The 10,693-nt window shown below is 44.6% G+C and overlaps 1 protein-coding gene across 1 annotated transcript in view; it reads left to right on the top strand.

The window, feature by feature from the left end:
• The first annotated feature begins 3,225 nt into the window (after positions 1-3,225).
• The window catches only part of CPN1 (carboxypeptidase N subunit 1), a 29,221-nt gene continuing 21,753 nt past the window's right edge, over positions 3,226-10,693 (top strand). Inside the window, exons 1-2 of the mRNA XM_082674325.1 lie at positions 3,226-3,637; positions 8,175-8,374. Of these exons, the coding sequence (XP_082530451.1) occupies positions 3,418-3,637; positions 8,175-8,374 (420 nt within the window). The 5' untranslated portion in view covers positions 3,226-3,417. The remainder of the gene's footprint in view (positions 3,638-8,174; positions 8,375-10,693) is intronic.

Below are 10,693 nucleotides of genomic sequence, written 5' to 3'. Positions count from 1 at the left end.
CTGCACGTGAGGGAGGGAGGGAGGAGGTCCAAACAAACACACAGAGAAAATTTTATGTTTAGTTTTTTCTTGTCCTGCCTTAAAATATACATTTTATTTCATCAGTCCTAGATCAAGGGCTTAATGTGTAACAGCATTAGTGATGTCCTTTCAGCTTTTTCTCTTGATGCCTGCCCTCACCACCTGGGGTGTCAGGATCTCATCAGAAAATTATGGGATTTTAGCAGTGGGTGCAAAATCCTGTGGTTTTTACTCTGTGGTACTGCTGATTTGGTACTGATCTTGGGCCAACTCTCTAGACCATCTGTGGGCCAGACTGGCCTGGCTATAGTTTGTTCACCCAGTATAACCAAGAGTTGATAGCTGTCTTTACTGACAGGTAAGAAAAGCATAGGATTTCCTTGGAAACGTTTGCTGAAGTGCAGGAGGATGCAAGAGGAAAGGTCAATAATGGGTCTATTTATTCATTCAACAAATGTGCCCCCATGCCAGGCTGTGTGCTAGAGGCTGACGATCATCCTGGGGGGACAGGAACAATGTATCAGCAGGGCTGCCCTCTATCCTAACACCTAACACCTAGCACAGTGGATAAGTGCATAACAGGCAAAGTCATAAAATTGGAGATACAAAGACTGATGGTAACAGCAATTGCAAGGGGACATGAAGAAGACCCAGGGTTTGCAGCTGAGTTAAGCTACCTGGGGAAAGAACATAAGCAAAAGCAGGAAAGCAGGTGATGAGGGCATGCTCGGAAGACAGTAGGCACTGCAGAGGGGCTGCACTGGAGTGAGGTCACAATTGGACCTGGTAGGAGTGACTTGAAAACCAGGCAGAAGCATTTGGATTTTACACTCTAGTGCATGAAATTCCACTGAAACTTTGTTTAAAAAAAAAACTTTATTGGAGTATAATTTACATACCATGAAATTCATCCATTTTAAGTGTGCAATTCAGTGATTTCTAGTAAATTTACCAAGTTATGCAACCATCACCATCACCCAGTTTTAGAACATTCTCATCACTCCAGCAAGATCCCTCATGCCCATTTACAGTGAATCTCCTTTTCCAGTCCCAGCCCTAGTAAGTCACTATTTTACTTTGTCTCTGTAAGTTTACTTTTGCAGGACATTTCATATAAATGGAATCATACAATAAGAGGGTTTTCTGTGTTGGCTCCTTTCAGTTAGCATGGTGTTTTTGAAGTCCATCCATGTTGTAGCATGTATTAGTATTTTATTCCTTTTTATTGCTGAATAATGTTCAATTGTATGGATATACCACATTTTATTTATCCATCAGTTGGTGGACACTTGGGTAGTTTCCACTTTTTGGCTACTACAAATAATGCTGCTATGAATATTCTTGTGTACAAGTCTTTGTTCTCTTGGGTAGGTACCCAGGAGTGGAATTGTTGTGTTGTATGGTAAATTCATAGTTAACTTTTGGGTGGCTGTACTTAATTATTTTTATTTATTTTTTAAAAGTACCTCTATTGACATATAATTTGTATACCATAGAATTCATCTGCTTCCCGTTTACAATTCAGTGAATTTTAGTGTATTTACAGAGTTGTACAGTCACCACAATCTAATTTTAGAACACTTCTATCACCCTAAGGAGAAATCTTGTGCCCATTTGTAGTCACTCTGCATTTTCACTCCTAGCCCTAGCCAACCTCTAGTTTACTTTCTGTCTCTATGTGTTTGTGTTTTCTAAACATCTCCTATGAATTGGATCATATAATATGTGATCTTTTGTGTCTCCTTTCACTGATCATAATATTTTTAAGGTTCATCCACCTTGTACAATGTATCAGTACTTCACTCCTTTTCATTGTCAAATGATATTCCATTGCATGGATATGCCATATTTTGTTTATCCATTCATTAGTTAATGGATATTCAGATTGCTTCTACTTTTCTATTGTGGATAATACTGCTATGAACATTTACATACTAGTTTTTGTGTGGATATGTGTTTTCATTTCTCTTGGGTAGATACCTAGGAAATTGCTGGATTGTATAGTAAGTATATATTTAAACTTCTAAGAAACTGCAAAACTGTTTTCCAAAGTGGCTGCACTATTTATATTCCCATCGGCAATATATGAGGTTTCTAGTTTCTCCCTATTCTTGACAACACTTGTTATTGTGTCTCTTTGATTAGAGCCATTCTAGTGGGTGTGATGTGATATCTCATTGTGTTGTTTTTATGGGGTTTTTTTGTTTTTGTGTTACGCGGACCTCTCACCGTTGTGGCCTCTCCCGTCGTGGAGCACAGGCTCCAGACGCGCAGGCTCAGCAGCCATGGCTCACAGGCCCAGCTGCTCCGCGGCATGTGAGATCTTCCCGGACCGGGGCACAAACCCGTGTCCCCTGCATCGGCAGGCAGACTGTCAACCACTGTGCCACCAGGGAAGCCCTCATTGTGGTTTTAAGTTGCATTTCCTTAATGACCAATAGTGTTGAACATCTTTAATGTGCTTATTAGTCATTCATATATCTACTTTAGTTGAATAAAATGTCTATTCAAATCTTTTCCCCACTTTTATGTTTTGTTTTGTTTTGTTTTTTTGCGGTACACGGGCCTCTCACTGCTGTGGCCTCTCCTGTTGCAGAGCCCAGGCTCCGGACGCGCAGGCTCAGCGACCACGGGCCACGGGCCCAGCCGCTCCGTGGCATGTGGGATCCTCCCGGACCGGGGCACGAACCCGCATCCCCTGCATCGACAGGCGGACTCCTAACCACTGCGCCACCAGGTAAGCCCCCTTCCCCACTTTTAAATTGGGTTGTTTGTTTTATTACTGGGTTGTAAGAGTTCTTGATTTATTCTGGATATATTGTCAGATACATGATTGGCAACTGTTTTCTTCCAACCTGGGGCTCACCTCATTTTCTCGATGGTATCTGTTGAAGGTTTTTGAGGAGAAAAAGGACAAGACAGAGCTGTGCTTCAGAAAGATAGGATGTAGAATGGATCAAAAGGACAGAGTGTTCTATTTTAATACCCTTTCCTATATTGTAATATAGGGAACAAGGACAGACCAAGCTTCTCAAAATTCTCCGGGAATCAAAGGGTTATAAGCAGCTATTTATTGAAGCCTGTTTACAGTCCAGTTAATCAGTAAACCAGAATCAGTGAAACTACCCAATCTGAAGAAGTGCAAAAACCTTTCAAAAGGTTTTCATGGATTAGGAGAGGCAGAGAAATGGGGGAGGGGAGATGAGTGCCTATTCCAGAGCTACATAAATAACTTCTGGCTTTGGAGGGACAGTTCTGAACTTTCTTCCCAGGCACTGTCACACTGGTGTTTACTGGCGGGAAAGTAGGAAAAGCTGGTTCTTGGCCCTTGGATTTTGACTGGTTACTGGGAGAAGCGGGGCCCATTTTAGTGGGTCTCTGAAAAAGCCCAGCAAGATGTCAGACCTGGTCTCAATTTTCCTCCAGCTCCTTCTCTTCAAGTTGGTTGCCCCGGTGACCTTTCGCCACCACCGCTATGATGACCTCGTGCGGACGCTGTACAAGGTGCACAATGAATGTCCCCATGTCACGCGGGTTTACAGCATTGGGCGCAGTGTGAAGGGAAGACACCTCTACGTGCTGGAATTCAGTGACTACCCTGGAATCCACGAGCCCTGTAAGCCCTGAGCATGTGTCTTAAAGTGTGTGTGGGCAGGACCCTTCCCTTACAAATCCAGTAATTGGGGTGGTTTCTGGGGAGGTCCCTGGACCCCTCAACCCATAAAGTATCACCACTTCCTCAGCCTGGACTAAGTATTTCCTTGCTTAGCCTACAAACTGGCCCTGCCTCTGGGGAGCTGCAACCCCAGTTCAGGCTCCAGTCTGCTCCTCCTTTTTGGGTTCTGTTTGCTCAAGACCTTAATGGTAAAAGGTGAATCTTTTTCCCTGCTCCCTCCCCATCCCCCCCCCTTCCCTCCCATTACCCTTCTTTCTTCCTTGCTGTTACTATTCTGCCCTTCCCTATCCAATGCCTCTGGAGAAACAATTAGCCCTTCTAGTTCTGCCAGAGCTTAGGGATAGCTCTTTGGGGAATGACGGTGTACTCAGAGTATGGGATCCTGGAGAGAGTTTGAGGTTTGTGGTATTCATTTTATTCATTGCATTATTTGTTGTTAGTTTGTTTCTATTATAAAAGCCATCCATGTTTGGATTAAAGTAGAAATTAGATAAGGTAAAAACCTCACCCGTCATCCCACCACTCACGGATGACCATCGTTAACATATTGATGTATCTCCTTCTAAACTTTCTTCTATGCGTGTTTAAGCCACCTCCCCTTACCTACACGTCATTTTTTTTTTTATAAATTTATTTATTTATTTTTGGCTGTGTTGGGTCTTCGTTTCTGTGCGAGGGCTTTCTCTAGTTGTGGTGAGCGGGGGCCACTCTTCATAGCGGTGCACGGGCCTCTCACTGTCGCGGCCTCTCTTGTTGCGGAGCACAGGCTCCAGACGCGCAGGCTCAGTAGTTGTGGCTCATGGGCCTAGTTGCTCTGCGGCACGTGGGATCTTCCCAGACCAGGGCTCGAACCCGTGTCCCCTGCATTGACAGGCAGAGTCTCAACCACTGCGCCACCAGGGAAGCCCGTCATTTTTTTTAATAAAAATGGAATCATACTATATCTGCTTTTCTCATTTCATAGTCTTTGATGAATAGCATGTCTGTAAATATAGATCTACATTATCATTTTTGGCTGCATAATATTCCATGGTTGCAAGGTTGTATTGAGCAGTTCATTTATTGATGGGCATTTAAGTTGTTTCTACTTTACTGCTTTACTTAACAGCAATTGTGACATCAAGTACGTCAGTTCCTCCTTCAAACTGTCGACCTCAAGTCTCTTTTCCTCCCCACTTCCTCACCCTTCCCTCAGCCCAGATTCCATCACAGCCTGCCTAAATGATTACACCAGGCTCCTGACGTTCTCCTAACGCCTAACAGCCACCACTCTCTAAACCTTCCATTTAAGACACAGACGCTAGATGCCCAAATACTGATATAATCCCCTCCCTCCTTTGCTTAAAAACCTTCAGTGGCAACCTCACACCCAGTGGATTCTGTCCATGACAGCTTCAAACTCTTAAGTGGCCAGTTCGGGGGGAAGGGAGAGAGGGGGGTGGGAGGCTGGCTCAAGGAAGGTTACGTGATTAGGCGACCATAAGGGCCTTGCTTTGAAAATGCACTTGCAGAGCAAACACCCTGCTTTTACTCAGGTCGTGTGTTCATTTGTGGAAGCTTGTGGGTGCTAATGGACATTGTAGGCTTAGCCCCTCACTCTACGCCCCTTTCTTGGTGCTCTGTGTACTTTCTAGCATTCAGTGCCTTTCTTGAAGCTTTTCATACTATTATACCTCACCGATCCCTCTTTTCTCTGATGCCCTATCAAAGGTACATCCATTCATTCCTTAATTATTCCACAAGTATTACTGATGATCTACTCAATGTAAGCACTTTGGTAGACTCTGAATATCGCACAGAGTATAAAACAAAGACTCTGCGCTCAGGGCCTTAATTCTAGCGAGGTAAGACTGGCAATAAATAGGTAACTAAATAAATATATATTATACCAGATGAAAATAAGTGCTATTGAGAAAAAGAAACCAGGAAGGAGAGATAGGGAGTTGTGGACAATTGTGGGTTGAGTGGGGGAGGGGTGTTGCTTTTTAGGAAAGCTTCTCCTTCGAGGTGATTTTTGAGTGCGTGATTGAGGTGCCACACTGGCTCTGGGGAGGAAAACACCGCACAGAGGCAAGAGCCGGAGCACGCTTGGCATGTGTGAGGAGCAGCGAGGAGGCCCCTGTGGCTCCGGGACAGTGAACCACAGGAAGGCAAGGTCAGAGCAGAGCTGTCGGGGATACTGGGCAGGAGGAGATCACGTGGGGCCTTGCAGGCCTCTGCAAAAATGTTGGCTTTTGCTCTGAGTGAAGCGAGAAGCCGTTGGAGGGTTTTAAGCAGAGGAGTGACATGATCTGACTAAAAATTTTAAAAGATCACTCAGAACAAGAGTCAGCAAACTAGAGCCTTGAGGGCCAGCTACCTGTTTTGGTAAATAAAGTTTCACTGAAATACAGTCACACCCATTTGTTTTTGTGTCATCTACGTCTGCGTTCACTGGAAGCGTTGAGTAGCTGCAGTGAAGACAATATAGCCCAGGAAGCCCAGAGGATTTACTATCTGGTCCTTTACAGGAAACATTTGCCAAACACTGACTCAGGAGAATAGACTTGTATGGTTGGGCAGATGCAAAGAGTTCAGGTAGGAGATTTATTGTAGTAATGCAGGCTTGCGATTGTGGGAGCTTGAACCAAAATGATGACAATGGTTGTTAGGAGAAGTGGTTGTATTGTATTCTGGATATACGGAAAGTAGAGACAAAAGAATTTTATATTGAATACCTCCTAAGAGCAAGGGACTATGGTAGGTTCTACAGGGCAGTGGTTCCCAAACTTATGGATTTCACACGCACACACAAAAATATACATATGGGAGATCAGAGGGGACTAAAATAGATTTTCCAAATTTTATTTTACTGAACAAGGATGTTGAAGAATACTACCTGCCATCTGCTATCACCATCCTTTCGTAAAATAAAGTATAACTTAACACCAAGAAAAGTAAGAAAGACGTGCTAAGATTAAAGAAATACACTAAGATCAAAGAATGTACATTATAGAAAATCCACCACACAGTCCTTATGGGTTATAGACATTCCTTTGGGAAAGACTGCTGTAGCAGATAAATAACAATGGATTGTATCCTAAAGAAAGTTAAAAATGGCATACATTGCAAAGGCCAGGTCCAGTAAGGAAAATAGGACATGTGCAAAATTAGCCAAAACTCAGAGTAGAAAGTGGTATCATAAAAGGGAAGTTTAATAGCGAGTTCACTCCCAGCAAGGAGATTCCAAGATGGCTTCACAGAGTAAGGAGCATTTGAGCCTAGATGGATGGTGAGGAGGGCATGGAAATATGAAGATGAAGAGACACAGAATCAGAAAAGGCATGAAGGCAAGAGAGTGCTGGATGGGGGCTCCCCTAGTGGCACAGTGGTTAAGAATCTGCCTGCCAATGCAGGGGACAGGGGTTCGAGCCCTGGTCCAGGAAGATTCCACATGCTGCAGAGCAACCAAGCCCGTGCACCACAACTACTGAGCCTGTGCTCTAGAGCCCATGAGCCACAACTACTGAGCCTGCGTGCCACAACTACTGAAGTCTGCGCACCTAGAGCCTGTGCTCCGCAACAAGAGAAGCCACCGCAATGAGAAGCCCGCTCACTGCAAAGAAGAGTAGCCCCTGCTCGCCACAACTAGAGAAAGCCCGCGCACAGCAATGAAGACCCAATACAGCCAAAAATAAATAAATAAAATTAATTAATTAAGAAAAAAAGAGTGCTGGGTGGAAGGGAAATCACTTGGCAAGGGCTTTTCTTCCTTTTAAAACAGGGCAAGAATGATTTTTTTAAGTGGTTCTAGAGGCTCCTCTTATGACCTCAGTTCTAACTTCAATTGAACAGTTAACATAGCCAAAGAAAAGACTAAGGAATGAGACATACATAGACTCCTTCCTACTCTGTGCCTCAAGACACAGCATTCTCAGATATGAAAGGGAGATTTTAACCTGAGTACCAAGAAAATTAAATTTTCAACTGGTGCAATTAGGAACTGTTATGCTGTAACCTGGAGGACTTTAGACCAGCAAATCTTGGAAAAGCACTATCCTTATCCTGAAAAGATTTGTCTCTGAGAAGCATTAAGCTACCTCAGTGCCACCTGGGCTTTGACCTCCATTATTAATCTGCCAGGTGACCTCAGACAAGTTACTTAACCTCTTCCATACCCAGTACCCTCATCCTGAGGCTAATAATGCCTACTTTACAGGTTTTCTGTGAAGATTAGCAATGACATAAGTGCCTAGTACACAGTAGGGTTTTAATCAGTAGTAGACATTATTATCCGTGGCATGAATTTTTGTAGCATTTGTAGTTGCAGTTTGTTCAAAGGGGGCACAGGGATTATTGGAAAAGACCTAACAGAAGCATGAGGTTTTCTTTTATTCATTACTGAAAAAGAGGGGAAACGTCCCTTTGCATGGTTAGGAATTAACTGCACCCGTAAGCTTTCCCCCATCTTCTTTATGTGTGTTTCTCTCACTTGCAGTGGAACCGGAAGTCAAGTATGTGGGGAACATGCACGGCAACGAGGTGCTGGGCCGCGAGCTGCTGCTGCAGCTGTCGGAGTTTCTGTGCGAGGAGTTCCGCAACAGGAACCAGCGCATCGTCCGGCTGGTGGAGGGCACGCGCATTCACATCCTGCCGTCCATGAACCCCGACGGCTACGAGGTGGCCGCTGCCGCCCAGGTACCGAGCCCCAGGGGGAGGCCCTGCAGAGAGCAGAGCCGTCTTAGGGAGTAAGGAAAAGCCGGGAGACCAGGTGTCCTCTCTGTCCCACTGTAAATGCCACGATGTGATAGAGGAAAAGCTGGAGAAATAGAACGAAGTGTGAAGACGGGTTCAGCACTGTAGCACCCTAGGCAATGAATGGGGGTTCTCTCTGAGCCTCAGTTCCCTCCCTTCCCCGCCTTTCCAGCTGAGTTCTCCACTTCATTGTGAGGATCAGTGAAGCAGTATCAGTGACAACATTTCATCAACTGGAAGGTACTGAACAGGTGTGAAGGGATATTGCAAGACGCCCCTCCTTCCCTGAACTTTTAGCTGCCAACATTAAATCCTCTTCTTCCTCCCATACTACACTTACATTTGCATTTGGAGGGAAAAGAGAAAGAATGAGCTTTTCTCAGAACTGTGGGGTGGCAGGTTAGTCCTGTTACAGATTCTTCATACTTTATTCCATCTCTGTACGGCTTTTCTCCTCTACTAGTATAGTACTCAGCCTTTGAAGTCTTTATTTTAGAGTTACATTATTCAGGGGACAAATTTAAAAAAGTGTTTATGGGCTTTATTTCCTAACATAAATTCAGAATATTAGTGTGCCTAACTTTAAGTCAGTGATTCTTTTGTGGCTGTGCATCAGAATTGTAGGTGAAGATTTTTGAGATACAGGTTCTCAGGTCCTCTCCCCACCCCAAATCTACTGAATTAGAATTTTCAGTGGGTGAGGGCAGGCATCTGCCTTACACAATGGATATGTTTCTTTAGAAGCTCTATTTAAACCTGGTTTGTTTGGGTTTGTTTTTTTTTTTTTTTGGAGGGGGGTGTAAATGAAAGATTTTTTTTCCATTTAAAAATATGTTTATTGGGGGTAGTCTTAAAATGTTTTTTATGTTTAAGACTAGACTTCACTACTTTACTTTTTTTTTAATTTTGGTTTTATTGTGGTAAGAGCACCTAAGATGAGATCTACCCTCTTAACAAAATTTTAAGTGTACAATACACTATTGTTGATGATAGGCAAAAGGTTGTACAGCTGATCTCCAGAACTTATCTATCCTGTTCAACCAAAACTTTATACCCCTTCATTAGTAACTTCCCATTTCCCCCTCCTCCCAGCCCCTGGCAACGACCTTCCATGCTCCGATTCCATGAATCTGACCACTCTGTCCCATACAAGTGGAACCACTCAGCATCTCTCCTTGAATGGCCCATCCTGGTTTAAGCCTACTAGAGGACAGGGCTGAGGGGTGAGGAGAAGCAGGGAGGGTAATGGAGCCAAGATGTCGAGCCAAACACAAATTCGACCCTTGCCATCTTACAACCTCCTGCTGACATGACTCAACAGATGAAAAAAAAAAAAAAAAACTTTGTTCCCCCCCCCCGCCCCCCGCTGGAAATCAGAGAGATGGACATGAATATGCCTTGAGACTTGAGTTTCCAAAAGAACAGGACAATTTGAGAGTGTTGTAGGGGTGAACCCAGCGTGGCCACTTTCCTTCTAGTGGCCCTTCCCTGTATTGCAGTGGGGAGACTGGAGAAGCCCCTCAGACCTGCCCACATCTTTTGTGCAGTGAAGTGGGGGTGGGAGGAGGTGGAGAAAACCCCTGCCAAATCCTAGAGCTGTGTCTCTGGGGAGCCAGTCACCTCTGCTCACCTGCTATGTACTTGTTCAAAGGGAGCAGATCTTTTTTTTTTTTTTTGCGTTTTTTTTTTTGCGGTACGCGGGCCTCTCACTGTTGTGGCCACTCCCAGTGCGGAGCACAGGCTCCGGACGTGCAGGCTCAGTGGCCATGGCTCACGGGCCCAGCCGCTCCGCGGCATGTGGGATCTTCCCGGACCGGGGCACGAACCCGTGTCCCCTGCATCGGCAGGTGGACTCTCAACCACTGCGCCACCAGGGAAGCCCAAAGGGAGCAGATCTTGAACCTGAACCCAAGAGAGGACCCATCGGGTTCTCAGATTCCCAGAGCTACGTGCCGTACCCAGAGGAAACCTGTCTGCATGGCTACACAGGGAAGACCTGCCTGGCCACCTAAATTTAAAGCCACCTGTAGGTAAGGTAGAATAACATGGCTCCACCTCCCAAAGATAGTCAAGTCCTAATCCCTGGAACCTATGAATATGTTATGTTACATGGCAAAGGGAATTAAAGTTACAGACAAAATTAAACTTGTTAATCAAGTGACCTTAAAATACCCTGGATTATTTGGGTCGGCCTAGTGTAACCAATCACAAGGGTCCTTTAAATGTGGAAGAGGAAGGCAGAAGGTCACAGGCAAAGAGAGA

The sequence above is a fragment of the Grampus griseus genome (assembly GCF_964374135.1).
Source record: "Grampus griseus genome assembly, chromosome: 16".
In the NCBI taxonomy this organism is placed as follows: domain Eukaryota; kingdom Metazoa; phylum Chordata; class Mammalia; order Artiodactyla; family Delphinidae; genus Grampus; species Grampus griseus.
This window is presented reverse-complemented; position numbering and strand designations above follow the sequence as displayed.